At 40.2% G+C, this 17,249-nt stretch overlaps 1 protein-coding gene and 1 long non-coding RNA gene across 22 annotated transcripts in view; one reads left to right on the forward strand and one right to left on the reverse strand.

Moving 5' to 3' along the window:
• Nucleotides 1–607: 607 nt before the first annotated feature.
• RBM39 (RNA binding motif protein 39) overlaps nt 608–17,249 on the reverse strand; it is a 32,308-nt gene continuing 15,666 nt past the window's right edge. For 20 of the 21 annotated variants that reach the window (XM_083617719.1, XM_083617738.1, XM_083617739.1 and 17 more), the window contains 14 exons: nt 16,838–17,032; nt 16,116–16,181; nt 15,972–16,025; nt 13,597–13,714; nt 11,067–11,219; nt 9,994–10,131; nt 9,230–9,295; nt 8,032–8,236; nt 7,301–7,378; nt 6,105–6,137; nt 4,443–4,518; nt 4,226–4,331; nt 2,830–2,908; nt 608–1,593 (listed from right to left, as the gene is read on the reverse strand). In XM_083617719.1, the coding sequence (XP_083473845.1) occupies nt 1,493–1,593; nt 2,830–2,908; nt 4,226–4,331; nt 4,443–4,518; nt 6,105–6,137; nt 7,301–7,378; nt 8,032–8,236; nt 9,230–9,295; nt 9,994–10,131; nt 11,067–11,219; nt 13,597–13,714; nt 15,972–16,025; nt 16,116–16,181; nt 16,838–17,032 (1,468 nt within the window). In that variant the 3' untranslated portion in view covers nt 608–1,492. Of the gene's footprint in view, nt 1,594–2,829; nt 2,909–4,225; nt 4,332–4,442; nt 4,519–6,104; nt 6,138–7,300; nt 7,379–8,031; nt 8,237–9,229; nt 9,296–9,993; nt 10,132–11,066; nt 11,220–13,596; nt 13,715–14,181; nt 14,206–15,971; nt 16,026–16,115; nt 16,182–16,837; nt 17,033–17,249 lie in introns of those variants that run through there. The other variant, XM_083617732.1, reaches the window with a different exon arrangement.
• LOC310764253 lies at nt 4,525–6,098 on the forward strand. The gene is made up of 3 exons (XR_014549097.1): nt 4,525–4,885; nt 4,924–5,235; nt 5,447–6,098. It is a non-coding gene; the product is annotated as an uncharacterized lncRNA (long non-coding RNA).

A 17,249-nucleotide genomic window follows, 5' to 3' on the forward strand; every position in this document is an offset into this window, starting at 1 on the left:
TCCAGAAGAAAAGGCCATCAAAGTCATTGTGATGAGTACGAGATGATACAACACTGGGTATGGACTTGCTTCTGCACTACTTGTGCTGAGCAGAGTAGTACATTGCTCCAACTAACAGGCAGGCCTCACTAGGTTTTCCCCCTCCATTGGTGAACTTCGTCTGTCCCATGTCTCATTCGGGCAAGAGAAGATGATAGCTGCGTATGCTTCCAACATTTAGTAACGGCAGCAGTCAATCTGTGGTCATGCAAACACTCCGGAAATTCCAAATGTGCCTGTAGGCCCAAGGTGGTTAGGGACCCCTCCTCTACACCGTGACAAATGTAGCTTGAACAAAAAAATTTTTTTTCTTCCAGTAGCACCTTAAAGACCAACTAAGTTAGTTCTTGGTATGAGCTTTCGTGTGCATGCACACTTCTTCAGATACACAGCTTGGTTTTTAAACTAAGAAATTCTGGTGGATGTGTGTAAGGAAAAACTGAGTGCACTAAGGTGAACAGAGGGAGGGAAAGAGAAGCTCAAACTGTTGCTGATTTTCCAGCATTTTAACTATTCACAATTTGCATTTTTCTGGTTAATTTGAGTTCTCAAAAATAATGCTTTTGGAGGCCTTTAGGAGAATTTTATTGAGTGGTTCTTACAAAGATCATTGCAATATGAAAGTCATTTGTTGATAGAAATATCAAGCTGTTTTGTCAAACACATTGAAGTAACCCAAAAATATATTTCAGAGCTCACAGAGCTTAAAAAAGAGCAGATTATATGCAACCAGACAAAATATATTCCTGCATTTCCTACTTCAACTTTCAAACTTAGGTACATTCCCTGCAATCAATGGAACTTTAATCTGGAAATGCAGAGATAGCTTTGTTTGGAATTCTAAACACACCTTACACCTTATTTACAAGAAACTTTTACAGAGACAATCAAAAGTTACCATCTAGAAATAAAATCTTCTATAATCCTCCAAATTTTGCCAACTGGTCAACATTAAGTGAGCAGAACAGCTGGCCAAAGAAATCACTCAGTAGCCTCTCAAATTTTTGATCCATACAAAACACACTAAATATGTCCAGTTAAATCTGATATTAACCTTTAGCAGAGCATCTACATTTAGGTGAATGTAAAATGTAATACCTGCATTAAAAGAAAAGGCTTGTGAAACATTAAAATTTATGTCCTGTCCACCTTTTACAGAAAAATCTTTTCTATGAGCTACATCTGTTCCTACAGATCACTTTAGCCAAATGTTCTAAATGTACAAGAATTACAAGGCAGAACAAGTAGTCAGCTTTGTATACAGTGGGAATGCTAATCAAGAGAATGAACACACAGCATTCCTGCTTACTCTATTTTTTGTTTTTCGTTTAAAAGTAACAGGAAATGTACACAAAAGGACTTTACAGCCTTTCCTCTTGTCTTCTTCTAATTAAAAAGGTAACTCAAGTCTTCCTTCAAAAATAGCTATGTACAAAACTGACTAAATCCATCTTCATCGCCGAGCAGGAACCAAGAGCTGGGTTGCGTTCATAGAATCAGGGAAAAGGTTGTGGTATGTTGGAAGTGGTACGTACGCTGCTGTGATCATTTTACCTAAAAGAAACGATAGAGGGGAAAACTGCTTAAAATTCTTGCTTACTTTTTAAACAAGAATGAACAAAATGAGAAAGGTGCAATGCCTATGAAGTTCATTACAAGACCTCCAAGGACTATTGTTTTAGTAAACTTCTATCCTCACAATGCATCTGCAATGCTCAGGGAGGTTTTCAACAACAAAAAGAAGAAAAAACCATAAAAATCATCTGTCTAACAAGAGCAATACTTTCCAGAATTAGAACTTGCTAATCAGTCCAATGAAAAAAATATTAAGGTTACAGTAAGTTAACAGTAAAATATCACTGAGTAAGGCAGGGGTTTTCAACCAGTGTGCCGTGGCACCCGGGGGGGGGGGCCTTGAATGATGGTCAGGTGCTGCAGGGAAAGGTGCCTCCTTACACTGCCTTACAGGGGCCTGGGAAGCACCCCCTGGCCAGCCCCAGAGAAACCGGGGAGCTTGTAGTCGGGTCTGCTGCAACTAACAGCTGTGCAAGCCTTTTGAGAGGCAGAGACGCAAGAAGGCATCAGAAGGGGGAGGGAAAGAAAGACGGACAGGGGCCAGTGTTGCCCGTGGCACCCCTGACCATCATTCAAGGCACCCCAGGGTGACACAGCACACTGGTTGAAAACCACTGCTGTAACGTACAAAAATCTGTCTGGCAAAGAAGGATGGGGCATCAAAGGCTGCACTAAACTTAAATGGAACTGTTGATACTCTTGTAATATAATTGTTGGGAAAGTATCCTGGGTAAGGGATGGCAAACTGAAAACAGGTGGAAGGGTTATATATCTCACCCAGCAATTGCCCAAGTGGGAAGAAATAACCTTCTTCCCAAAAATGTCAATCCCATCTGAGTTCAACTGCAAATCATCAATCTAGACAATTAAAAGTATTAGAACTTATTTAAGCAGCCCAAATCAACATGTGTTCTAAGGGCACTGGCTTACTAGCTCTGAAGATAAATTTGCAAGAAGTATGGTAGAGATGCTGTCGTTCTCAGTGGAAGCCTGCAAACTGATACCACTTCCCCCAAGTACTTGTGATTACCTAGTTCTATAGGTGGTGTTCTAAGAAACAACTCCCCTAACTATTTATTTCTCAAAGTCCCAGCTGCTTATCTATACCTATTACCTGTTAGACAGCAACAAGGCAAATATTACCTGAGGGTAATAGGGCGGTATATAAATTCTAATTCTAATAATAATAGTAATAAACAACTTCAGTTCACATACCTGCAAACCACCTTCCATGTAATGCATTGACAGCTGCAATTGCTGCAGCTATTGAAGGGCATTTGACATACACATTACCCTGAAATACAAACAACATTTACTGCATTTAACAGAACTGTTCACTTGCAGATCAACAGAAATCAACAATTCAAGTTGCTGGAACAAAACTACAGATTAAATGTGAATAAATATTTTAATCCATCAAAGGAATTTAATATACTTATATCCTGCCTTTTCTGCACAAAATTAATTCAAGGCAGTTTATGCTAAAGTACATCATGCAAGTAATCAAAAAAAAAAGAAAAAAGAAAAGCAATTTGTTCTGAATGTTTAACCTGATACAAAGGTCTGATGGTAGCATTTTGTACCAACTGAAGTTTCCAAAAGCTTTTAAAGGGCAGTGCCACAAAAAGCATGAGGTAACGAAGGCTTGAAAGACTGTGGCATGGTCCAGTTTCATCAGGAACGGCTGTATCTGGCATATCAGTCAAAGGTGAGCACATAGCCACCTGTGCATCTGAAAGCAGAACTAGATTATGGAGCACTCCTACATGATTTTGTAGGGCAGAGATGGGGAATCTGTGGTATTTCAGTTGTTTCTGGACTACAATTCCCATCATCTCTGACCACTAGCCATGTTGGCTGAGGTAGGTTGGGAGTTCAACAACATCTGGAGTACTACAGGTTCCCCATCAAAGTTTTAGGTGCATGCAAATCTCATTTAGGTTTCAAAGTGTCATCTTTTTTCCTTTAACTGAGATGGTCTATGGCAGAGCTTTCCAAACTGTGTCATGACATGTTAGTGTGTCAGCTGTGGTGTGGTGTGTCACATGAACACTCCCCACGCTCCTCCCAGGGCTGGAAAGGGGCTAGTCTAACCTCCGGTTTGCTAGTAAAACTGAATTACTGTGTCCATGCAGTACTTACTGAACCTATATTCTTTGCAGCCAGTGATTCAGGATTCATAAACATGTATTTTAACCTTGCAATGATGTAAATAGTAATTGAATCAATGTCTGTACAGTCGTACCTCGGGTTACATATGCTTCAGGTTACGTACGCTTCAGGTTACAGACTCCGCTAACCGAGAAATAGTACCTCGGGTTAAGAACTTTGCTTCAGGATGAGAACAGAAATTGTGCTCTGGACCTCCGGAACGAATTAAGTACTTAATCTGAGGTACCACTGTATAGACATTTTGTTCACTGACAACTGAGTAACAGAGTTTTCTGGCATCACACAGAGAATACTTTAGTCTGGTCTGTTTGTAGAACATAAAATGCTCCCAAAGTACTTGACCATACTATTAGTAGTACAGTGGTGTATAGCCACATCTTGTAGAAGTATAGGAACAAATAGAAGTTACCACCTTTGGGTACTGATTTAATCAACATACCTGAGCTGAATTTTTGTCTACATAAATATGGACAACGCCTCCATGTTTGTTACACTCCTCAATCACATCATCCTTAATTTCTGTATCCCAGCCAGCGTCTTCTTCACTGAAGAGTAAGACAATACACAAATTAATTAATTATTCTTCATACGTATACTGAAAATAAGAGAAATAAAATAGATTTTACAAAAAGAGAGAGAGAGAGAGATTAACTTACGTTTGAGGATTAAACATATTGGAGAGCTGGAAGCACTGTGTTGCAAGTGGTTGTACAGAAGCAGCTGCAGCCAACACTGGAGAGGAAAGTGTAGAGTAAGTTTCTCCTTATTTTAAGAAGCACAAAATTCAGGGTGGGATACATCTAAAAGCCCTGTCAGCAGAAGCCCTGTGCGTAACAGACTTTCTTCATTTCTTTCCCTCCCCTGCAATTGGCTGTGAGAGGCATGCCAGCGGAGGCAGATTGGTCCCCCTGGCAAGCTGATACACTTGCACAGGCAGAACGTTTGTAATATCACAATGCCGAATTCCACCCTCAGATTACAACTAAGACTTTAAAAGTATCAGGGCAAACTCTATTGAAAATTTATAATACGTTACAAAATAGAAAACCAAGGTTTACAAAATTTGATTCTGTTGCAAGAATACAGTTCCTAATAAGCAGTCTTTCACATTCAAATTTTTAAAAACTGGAGTTCTAGTTCAAAGGCTTTAATATGGGCAAGGAGGTCAGGATATATATTTTGCATTCAATTTGTTGAGCACTGTGCTAACAAGTAAACTGACTGCATTATGTCCCTGTCAAGAAGCACCAAGTAACTTGAACAGCGATCTGAATTCACGGGTTGTAATAAACTAAGTCCTACTTAGAGCAGAGGTGCCAAAGTTAATGAACCTAATTTTAACATGCCTTATTAACTTGAATAGGCCTACTCCCACCCCCATTTCTGAGGACAAGATACTGTCTGAAACATATAGGGAGGAATTCAACATTGTGCTAAGCAGATTGCTCTGTTGGAATTTCTGATGCAATGATCTCTCTTTTTCTCCCCCTGTGCACTGTTTCCAGGGTGTTCCCTGCCCCTCAACCAATTTAGGAGAAGGATAAGTTCTTGCAAAGGCTTCCATTGGCAGGGCTTGTTATTTGAATATTGCACATACATTGCCCTGGGGGGTGTCAAAGGGGCTCCAATAAAACAACATATGGCTCCTTTAACTAGGGAGACTGACAACTGTTTATTTCTTCCTTCATCTTGCACCAGACAAATAAGTTTGCATAAATGTCCTTAGATCAAAAGAACCTATGCTTTACAAAATTAAGATCCAACTCAGAAATGGCCCTGGAGCAAGTAGAGTACAACTGAGTGGACTGCCTGAGAACAATAAGACTACACCCAAAATCCCAATAGTGTATGTATAGGTTTTTGAGTGTCAGCACGTCCATACCAGAATTGGTGAAAAATGAAATTCTTTCAGAAGAGGAACTGGAAAATAGAAATAAATCTTTTCTATCTGACCCAGTGCTTTATTATTTACTTTAACAAAAGACAACAGCTCAAATGTCATCTTCATACTGGATCAACTAATATCACCTTATCTTAACTAGGTGAGCATCCATTTCTCCTTGCTACCAAGTTCTGTAGCCAAGTATGATAGGCTGAATGCAGTGGAAGTTTTCTCCTGTGTCCAAGGCTTGGACAGGGAAAGAAACAGGATAAATTCATGCTGTATTTTTTCTTATCCAAACTGTTGGGAACTGTCTAAAGCTTCTGAGAGTTCCTCTCGTAAGTAGTAAGGAGCACTTGTCCTTGCTCTCAGGCAGGTGGAATTGTAAATGCCTGTCTTTCTAGCAATACACAACTCTATTCAAAATCAGTCTCACCTTCACTCTGCTGTGAAAGTCGTGTCTGTAAATCTAAAGAAAAATATTGAAGAGAACATTTCAATATAATATTTGGAATGCAAATTTCTCTCTCACACCCCTTAATGCTCTAAAGAGTACCAACCATTCCTCTAAGAAAATTTGTCACTGTGTATTGCATAAGCTAGCAGACAAGAAGCAATAAAAGAAAGCGGTCATATGAAAATTTCACAAGCAATTCAAGACTGGTTATGCGAAATGTGTCCTGTATATCCTGCCTATTCTGGACACGATTATATGTAGTCTCTCTGAAAGAACAGGTTCATAATTCAGGGATTCTCTGTCACTTTAGGCTCAGGTAGACTCAGTGACCAGGAGTGCCTTTTACAAGTTATGGTTATCAACTATGGCTGTTCTTGGACAGGGATAGCCTGATCACTAGTAGCCTCAAAACTCATTACTACAATGTGCTCTATGTGGGGCTATAATTGGGCAGGGTATGTATGTATAAATAAATTACTACTACTACTACTACTACTACTACTACTACTACTACTACTACTACCATCATCAAAATCAGTCTAGAAGCTCCAGCAGGTGCTAAATTCTGTGGCTAGAATGCTAGTAGGGACAGATTATCAGCAGCACATAAATCTGGCACTTCAAAGCTCACACTGGCTGTCCATGTTACTAGGCCAAGTTCAAGGTTCTTGTATAATTTACAAAGCCCTTAACATTCTGAGGCCAGGATACCTTATATCCCTGCTTGATCTCTGAAATCTTCAGAGTAATCTGTTTTAGTGGTCTCCCATGGCTCAGATACGCAGTTCATATCCCCCTGGAGCTGCACATTCAGTACTGTGGGCCTGATTCTGTAGAACTCCCTCACAACTGATATTATACAGGGCCCTCTGATAGTTGAACTTCAGGTGCCTGAAAACCTTTCTATTTCAGCAGGCATTTAAATACATTCTGTTTTTATGATTAATTTTATTTCCTGCATAAAATTTTATTCACTGTTACTTTTGTAATCTGTTTGTACCCCGCTTAGCAATTTCTGTGACTAAGTGGTATATAATTGAAATAAATTAAATAAAGTGATACAGATAATTGCTGTGGTTGTGCAAATCAGCTAACATATCATAATCAACAGGTGAGTAAGTTATCTTCCTTAAGAATAACTTCCAGAATACAGTATTTAGAAAAAACAATTTTACCTGCTACAGCGCTAAATGCTAATGATCCACTCATCTGCAGAGCTTGCTGTGCTGCTGGAGGAATTTGCAAGCCAGTACCTGGAATAGAAAGCCATTAATCTATCTTGTGCTAGAGGCTCTACATTTAACTAGGATACTAAAATTATGAAAAATTGTTTTGTGCTACAAGTACAAACCAGAATGAGCCCAATCAAAGTTACTAGCTTTACAGTTATCCCTTCCCACTTCTACAAGGTTTGGGAAGACTTCTGCTGTGTTTAATTTCCAGACAGCACAGTTTAATAACAAACTCTGATTAGTTAAAGCCAGTGTCATTACCCATGGTTTAAAGTTTACTAACTTTGAAGCTTACAAGTTTATTTTAAACCTTGATTCTGATTAACACCTCATAACAAGCTAGGATTCACAAAACTCAAAGAAAATGCAGCAGGCATTTATTTCCCAGCTGCACAGGAGGAGGAAAGAGAAATAGGAAGTGCAGCTTTAGGTTTGTTCACCTCATGCCCATAGTACTAAATCATGGTTATATCACTGTATGCAAACCAGCTTAAAGTCTTGGGAATCAATGTAGCCAAACTAGAAGGTCTACAACATGGAGATGACTATGTCCCACTTAGCTAGAAAAACTTGGCAGTGAGCTTTCCTTTAGACTGAAATCATATAGTAGTATGCTAAAAAAATACGTTAGAAGAAAATACCATATGTACTATGCTTTTTACAAATGTACTTACCCTCAGCAAGTCTTGCCATCAACTGAAGACGGCCAGTTGTTCCCAAGTCAATTCCAGTCCTTTCCAGTTCATCACTGTCCAAAAACGAGCTAGCACTGGATGCATCTGTACGTTCAGTTACATGACCTACTTTCATTGGCCTGCCAGCTAGTTCAAACCCATTTAGTTGTTCCAAGGCCTTTTTAGCACACTCAGAGTCTGAAAACTAAACAAATTAATCTATGGTCATTTAAAATTCAGTTGTTAGCAGACTTTTATTTCAGCATTTATTTTTTAAAAAATGAAACTATTAAGTTTCAGTCATCAAGCTAATACTAGAACCCTTCAAATAACTGGTTTAGTGTGACAGAAGCCACAATTTTTTTGATTTTTTTGCTATAAAACCGATAGGTACAGACATTTACATGGGAGCCCAAACTAACTACCAGGCAATGCAAACCATGGCATACTTCCACCGGGTTTAAGGGGTTGTAGAGTTTGTCAACTTGATGTTTGCATTTAGTAATTTTATGTAACTTGAGAAGTTGCACACTTGTCTATGGACAATTTTGCCTTCATCCTTTCATTTTCAATTTGCTTTTATCAACACAGCAACATACAGTTGTACCTTGGAAGTCGAACGAAATCCGTTCCGGAAGTCCGTTCAACTTCCAAAACGTTCGGAAACCAAAGCTGCAGAAGCCCCGTTGGGCATTCGGGTTTCAAAGAATATTTGCAAACCAGAATACTCACTTCCGGGTTTGCAGCATTTGGGAGCCAAAACGTCCAAGTACCAAGGCATTCAGGATCCATGATATGACTGTACTCTACTGAATGCTATTATCTGGTAGTGAAGCAGCCATCTTCATTTAGCACACTCCAACTTGAAGTCCAGTACAATAGCAGTGGTTGCTCATGTTTAATAAAAACTGGAATTATTCTACCATTGTGAACATGCCCAAAACTTGGGGCTTAGTACCTAACTTTCAGAATTATTCATGTTTATGACTTAAAATATTTTATCTTCAACTTCTTTCAGGGCACATTATAAAAGGTGTGGTACATATTGTAATTTTACACATGTAAACTAAAACTAAGTTAAGGATCGCAAGTCTAAAAAAATCAGAACGTCTTAAGATCTAAGAATTTTTACTTGGAAACAATATATTCAATTGACATCAGTAGAACCTGTTTGCCACAATAAACTTTATAAACTTACAGTAATAAATCCATATCCTTTGGAACGTCCAGTTTCACTGTCCATCATCAGCTGAATGCTTTCAATCTGCAAAGACCAGTACTAATTAGTATATAAGACCTACTGTCATCAATTTTTATTTTATAGAACAGGATGTAGAAGAAAACAAAGTCTGTTTGTCCAGGACCATAATGCAAATTGGAATATGCACAGAATGTTCTAATAGCTCCCCTGGATATTTGAAATCCTCAAGATTTGGATCGTGAAATCCTAAAGAATAGATGTGTCACACATAATACTAAATCATACTTTGGTGCTATGCCTAAGTGCTCCGTTCTCAGACCATCAACTGCAGTTACAACCAAACATTCCAATTGTGATATTGCCTGAAAACTGGGACTGTAAGTTGGAGAGTGTGAGGAGGAAAGGGAGCACAAGATGTGATCCCATGGTGCAATACCACGGTTTGATGTTATCACAGTGTTGTTGAAAGCACAAACCAGAATAATATTGCAGTTAGACAGATGAAATATTATTTTAATTTTTACAATCTGCTATGAAAGCAGTCTACGCAACTTGGCATCCACTACTATAGAAGTGCAACTGTAAGTTACTCAATCAAGACTGGTCTTTAGGATCAAATGAATACATGTAGTTTTTATTTCTCCTTGAACTAACATTTTTTAAAATCAGAGAAAGGAAGCTGGCCAATTAAACCTTTCAGGAATTCATAATTCTGTCACTACTACTAGGTGCAGTTGTCCCCAATGAACTAAAAAACTTACCCGCCCAAAAGGTTCAAAGATTCCACGAAGCATATCTTCAGTTATATTGAAGTGTAATGATCCCACATAGAGTCTCATGGGGCCTGCACTTCCTTTTTGTAGGTTATTAGCCATTGCTGCTGCTCTGTTTTTCTCTGCCTAGAAAAGTTATCCCAAATAGAAACAATACACATTACTAAATAAAGTTTAACAGTTAACTGTCCTACATTTAACTGAGGAATGCTTCAGACTGTATTCAAAACTGGGTGGGTGTGGGAGGGAGAGGGAGACGGAGAGGGAGAAGGAGAAGGAGAGAGAAGTACACTACAGAGTAGGTCAAGTTCAAAAATTGCATTCTTACATTAAGCAAAAAAACAAAGCATGCATATTAGCAGAAGCCCACCAACTCACTGTATGTTTAGTGCACTCAAAAATAAATACTAAAAAAAAAAGGGGGGGGGCTTCCAATTATTCAAGATTAGGAGTTTGCTGTCATCACCAGTATTTTTAGTGCCAAACAAGTTTTAACTAAGCATTCACCATCTTAAAAATGCAACTGTTGATAAATTAGAAGTGATTTCCACCTTTTGGTCTACTATCAAATACTGTTTATTGTAAGTAACTAGGCACAAGCGTTAAGAAATATACTACTATTATTATTAACAATAATATTCAAGTAGATGGCATTTAAATTTGCAAATAGGCATGCTAGTTTATTCTAATAAACTTTTTTATCTGCCATCTCTGTCTCTTAGCTGTTATCAATCATTGTTTGGTCAAACTACTTTTGAAAAGTCCCCTAATCTTCAACAGCACTTTGAGGTATGGCACAGGTTGACAAACTCAAACAAGTGAAGTAAAAAATATACTGGACATATTCAAGCTCCTTGTATAACCCTAAATGACACTTCAGATCTATCCAGAGTTGAGAATAGAATGTAAGGACTCGATCACAAGTGACTCAATAGAATTGTAGAGTTGCAAGGGACCCGGAGGGTCATCTACTCCACCCCCTGCAATGCAAGAATAAAGTGCACATGAAGTAAGATTTACTGATCATAAAGGAGCTAGAACAGAAATTAGTATCAACTTACTTGAGATGCTTGTACAATAATTGGTACCCCCAAAACTCGTTGTCCTGTTAATCCAATTGCCAAAGGTACTGAACTAACGTCAACAAATTCCACATAAGCAATTCCCTTGGAACGTCTGGAGTTTCTGTCTGAAATCATGCGTACATCACGGACCTAGAAAGATGGGAACAGTTAAAACTTGTTTTACCTATTTGAAAAGTTTAATCTGCATTTCCTACAGAGTGCCTTCAAATTAAAAATTATGTTTGAAACAAAATTGAATCATTTTTCAATCCTCTCTCATGCCTGCAGATAAACTTGTGAAAACATACAAGCAGTGCCATTTTTCAGTATTCAAGGAATGGTGCTTCAATGCCCTAACAGCTACCCTACTGTCCCTCAAAGACTTTCAATTGTTCCTTCAAATAATTAGCCAAGTATTTTCCAAATTTTGCTACAATGTTACCATCTTATTTTGAAAGAAAGACACAAAACAGGGACATACTGAGGAAGCCAGCTTGCCTTCATTCCTGACACCCGCTCTGCACTGCGCTCGGGGGTGTGTGTGTTAGAGCACCGGGAGGGGGGTGAGGGGGACACAGTGCCCTGAGGGAGGGCTGGTGTCTATGTGTGTGGGGGGGGTGTTCCCGCAGGGTACTAACTTAGGGATGGGGCATGACTGGACTCGAAACAAAAAGATGCAGAAGGAGAAAGACTGAGGTGGAGGGAAAGAGTGAGGATGCCGTGTGTGTGTGTGAGGGGGGGGAGGGAGGCAGGGAAGGAGAATCGCAGAGCAAGGAAGAAGCTACTCAGAAGAGTTAACAGAGAGAGAGAGAGAGAGAGAGAGAGAGAGAGAGAGAGAGAGAGAGAGAGAGAGAGAAAGAAAAGCTGGCTTCTCAGATCTGTGCAAACTAATATAAAAATATAGTTTGACTTTTCTCACTTGCTTAGTTACTTGTTCATCTAGTAACTATTTGGATCTATCATGATGATATCCAAACAAAACTACTGTATCTGTGAAATAAAGATCCCTTTATCACGCTCTCTATTTTAAATGACTTTGGAGGGTAGTAGATCGCCGCCAGTTTGATACTTGTTGGTAGATTGCAACCTACTTGAGGTTGGACATGCCTGTTCTAGACAATCTGGTGTATTAACAACTGTGAAACTTTCAGAGTCAAAAGTGTCAGCATCTTACACCATCAGAAAAGCAAGCAAATTATGGATGGATCCTGAGATTCTGTTTTTGCCAAATCCCCTCTCCCCACACCCCTGAAAGTCTACTCCAGAGGGGAAGAGAGGGAAATCAACAAAACTGCCTTTCCCCCTGACGTTAGATGGAGGCTGCACAGAATGGCACCTTAGGATCCAATCACATTTTTTTGCCAACACGCACAAGTTACTTACTTTCTCCTGTTTCCAAAGTGTTGCAAAAATAATGGAACAGGACAATCCTACTGTAACTTGGTCTTGTGTATGTCAGACATGTCCAATCAGTCAACCGCAATCAACCAATAGATCACAGGAGTGATCCTAGTCGATCGTGGGATTAAATAAAGTGGGCAAGGAATGTCGCCGCCCCTTCCCCTGGCTCCTGCCGCAGCCGCAGCCGCAGCCGCAGGGAAGGCAAGCACAAGGAATGTTGCCCAGCTCAACCTTCCCGCCAGCAGCAGGACCCAGCGCCAGGGGGAGGGACATTCCTTGCCTGCTTACTTGCTGTCCAGCCCGGTTGCAGTGGCGGCCCCATACGTCCCTCCACCGCTGGGAAGGCAGGGTTGTGCGATATTCCTTGCGCTTGCTGCCCGGCCTTCACTGCTGCAGCAGCGGCCCTGGGTCCCTCCACTGCCGCCGGGAAGGCCAGGCCGGGCAGCAAGTGCAAGGAATGTCACCCAGCCTAGCCATCACTGCTGCAGTGGTGGCCCTGGCACTGGGTCCCCCTGCCGCCGCAGGGAAGACCAGGACAGGTGGAAAGAACAAGGAATGTCGCCTGGCCCAGTCTTCCCGGATGTGGGGGTAAAAGGGGGGGGCAGGCACGATCGGGATGCACATCAGCTATGCGGCTACCTTTGATGGGGGGGGAGAGAAAGGGCTGCGGGGGGATGGAGAGCTGGATAAGTGGAGGGAGAGGGGCTGGTTGGGGGTGGGAAGAGAGAGAACTTTTGCCTCCCTTTCCTTCCCACCCCCACTTAAACTCCCCCCTCCCGCATCCACTTAGCTACCTCCTTCCACACACGCACCCCACACATGTACCTCGTCCCTCCAAAGACAATGGGTAGATCACTGCCTGCATTTTAAACTGGGAATAGATCGCAGTCTCTTGTGAGTTGGTCGTGCCTGGTCTATGTTATTTTAGCTAGCAAGTCCTCATGTGGAAACTTCTTTAGATTTAGGCTAAAAATTCAGCAGCTCAATCTTGCAAATCATCCCAAATACACCACTGTATCTTAAATGGAATTTAATATACAGAAAGTTTGAAAAAATTCTGCCCAGTTATTCTGCTTTAAAAATATTAGGATGACACCAGAAGAAATTTGAGTTATTGACGCCTCACCTTTCCTACAGTAGAGAAAAACTCTTCCAAATCTCTTGGCCTAATTCTTGCAGCAAGCTGCATACAGAATACTGTTCGAGCATCTCTCTCCTCTGGAGTTAGATTATCAATAGGTTCTCTGAAAATAATAGATAAACCATGGTCAGTAATTTTCAATTTTAAAAGATAATTTGAACATAATTTGTTCTGATATTCATTAAATCCATTTACACTCAGACACAGATGGAGGTTTAACATTCAAATAGCACATGCTTCAAGTAAGGCAGACAGGTACCCGTTTTTCAACTGCACCAGATATCTACAGTCCCCTTTAATGAGATGTGTCAATGTCTCAATATCTCAGAATTCATTATTTATAGTGCAAAAAAGGTATTGCCCTCAGAAAAGGGCTCTTTCCTGTGTAATGTATATTCCTACCCCAATATACAAGAATGTGTAACGCAGATGAAAAAGACAAAATAGGGTTGGGAGAAGGTGCTCGGGGTTAACAAAGGATGTTTTAGAGGTCTTGCACCCCGATTCTACAAGTATGCCTGGAAAAATCTGTTAATTTAATGGACATACTTCTAAGTACGTACACCTTACCTAATCCCAGCATTAGAAAGGAAATGCTTTTAACCTCAACGTACTTTAATAGTTGTGTATGTCTGAAATGAAAGAACGTATTCAGCCATTTTACAAATTTATGTCTTTCGATATTCTATCCATACAAAGGCAGTAATCAGTATAGCACTGGGCAGCAAGAGAAATGCAATGATGCATAGAAAAAATGAAGACATATCACTGTATTTATCAAGCTTAAGCAGAATAGCACTTTTTACACACAAAAATGCATTATCATATACTTTGCAACTGAAAGGCAGTATTACAAAATGTTTCAATCTCCCTCCAAACATTATTTACACCTTACCCTTGCAAAATGTCCACGTTTTGCGGACTATGGCAAGAATGGGAGTAAGGTCTAAACCTAACAGCACTCTGTTTGCAAAGTGACCATGACTCCAATTACAAGACTGCTAATCTATGCCTGACATTGTGATCACTCTTTAATTCAATCAATCCCCCTATTTTCAAAGCAAGTCCCCTATATGTGGATAGGCCAGACAAGAACACACAGGGGCCGAGATCTATACATGGGTGCCGCTAGCAAATTTTGGCAGGAGAGATGAATTAACAAGCTTAAGCTCACAGGAGCCCAAAGATAGTAACTAGGATGAATGCAAGAAAACAGCCCAATGCTTGTTTTCTTTCAGCCTGGCCTGATGGGGAATGACCCTAATTGCCTGCCGCAAGTACTGAATTAAGCAGTGAAGGATGGCTTTTCAAAAAATGGAAGAGCAGGCAGCTGAGGCTAACATGACATTTGCCCATTGGGTCCATGAAACTGCGAGTTAAGAATGATCTCTGTAGGCCATAACTGCACCCCAAGCTCCTGCAGCTTAGCTGCCATTTGGGTCATCTTACCCAATGTTTCCATAGAGCCTAACTTAGGGAGACATTCCAGCGCCTCTACTCAGACCAGATAGTTCCTTCCTTCAGCAGAGGTTGTTCCCACAGACCTGAGACACATCAGTGTGGTATGGAGAACAGCTGAAAGGAGCACAATATCTCTTGCTGCTCCATCTGTGAAAATTTTACAATAATCTACTTATAGCTCGGGATACGGGTGGCGCTGTGGGTTAAACCACAGAGCCTAGGACTTGCCGATCAGAAGGTTGGCGGTTCGAATCCCCATGACGGGGTGAGCTCCCATTGCTCGGTCCCTGCTCCTGCCAACCTAGCAGTTCGAAAGCACATTAAAATAGGTACCGCTCCGGCGGGAAGGTAAATGGTGTTTCCGTGCGCTGCTCTGGTTCGCCAGAAGCGGCTTAGTCATGCTGGCCACATGACCCAGAAGCTGTACGCCGGCTCCCTCAGCCAATAAAGCGAGATGAGCGCCGCAACCCCAGAGTCAGCCACGACTGGACCTAATGGTCATGGGTCCCTTTACCTTTACTTATAGCTCATTAATGTCAAATGCATAAGTCACCTTCACACAGAGGTGTATCACAGATGCCTTTCAAAGGACGTTCCTATTAATGGCCAGAGAAAGCAAAAGGTCGTACTACCAGCAATAAAAGAACATCAAATTCTGTAGTGCTACCAACATCCACAACACTTCAGAACTGCCACAATCAATCAAAATAGGTGCACTCTATGCTACTCATGCCAAATTAAAATACTAACAATAACCTTGGCTTGCAGAGGCAGCACACTAAACATGCACAGAGAGCATGTTCTGGAAGCTGAAAGATTTGCACAGAAAGCAACTGAGACACCTCATATAATATTCAACACTGCACAGTCAATTTAAACAGTAGTATTCAACTGCCTACCTCACAGGACTCTTGTCTTTTCTAAATGGACTTTTGCTCCTGGATCGTCGTCTACTGTGGAAAAAAGGATACAACCAATTATGAAGGTATTAAATACATCAAAATAGATAATTAAATAGTCACCATAAAATAAGAGAAGCAAACCTTATTTTAATGTTGTGAGGCAAGCCAATCTTTCCTCTGATGGCACTGTTAAATTTTGGACCAGAACTAGATTAAAAAAAAAAGAAAGAAAATATATTACTAAGCAAGTTCATTATTGGCAGGAACAATCTTGAAAGAAACTAAATGCTAACTGGTGTTCACTTTACAAGTATATTTGAAAGCAAGTGGGATGCAGTAAGGCAGATATGTGAAGCATATCCAAAATTAACCTGAGATATCATTTTGACATTATGAGAAAGTCTGGGCTAGTTCTCAGATGATTTAGTGTGACATATATATGAACACGAAGGCGCGCAAGCAAAGTCTCAGGCTTGCATGGTCTGTCTTATCCTCCCCCTGCAAGGACTTTTAGTTTCATGGACTTGGCATTATGTATGAACCAAATATTGTTATTCCACCATTACAGTGATTACCCACTCTGATACTGCAAAAGAAAATTGTGTCACTGCTACAGTCATACTGTGATTTCAGATCCCACATGATACTGGAAGCAGATTTCTCTTAAGTTGTCTGCTTAAAAGTATTTTGAAAAACCTAAGCCCAGGTACAGAAATGTATACATCTTAAAATTGAGGCTTATGCAGCTATATTAAAAGGTTAGTTTGCCTTTTTTAAAAAAATAAAACTTATACTTTTATTACATTTCCTGCTTATTCAGCAATGAAATATTAGAACTAAAACGACAATTTTGTGCAACATACTAGGGGCTTCTGTAACGGCCTCTGAATCGCCGTTCTCTACTTCTTGAACGGCTGCGTCTCCGTTCTTTACTTCTACTGCGCTTCCTCTCCCGACTTTTGCTCTTCTTCCTCTCACGATCACGACTTCGTTTGCGCTCCTTACTTCTACTCCTCTTCCTGTCATGGCTACGACTTCTGCTCTTGCTCTTTTTTCTCCTGAACAGGACAAACAACACAAGTTTAGGTGTCTTTTTTTTTCAAAAGCAGCAAATAATAAGATCCACTTAAAAGTTAGACTATGAATTGGGTAGGTAGGCAAGTTTAAAAAATCCCCATCAAGTAAGTTATGGCAACTGCAGCATGAATGCAAATTTTCTTTATAATGTACATTATTTTTTAAATAATGCAATCATTCTTTAATCAAATTACATAA

The sequence above is a fragment of the Podarcis filfolensis genome, assembly GCF_964270895.1.
Source record: "Podarcis filfolensis genome assembly, chromosome: 6".
Classification (NCBI taxonomy): domain Eukaryota; kingdom Metazoa; phylum Chordata; class Lepidosauria; order Squamata; family Lacertidae; genus Podarcis; species Podarcis filfolensis.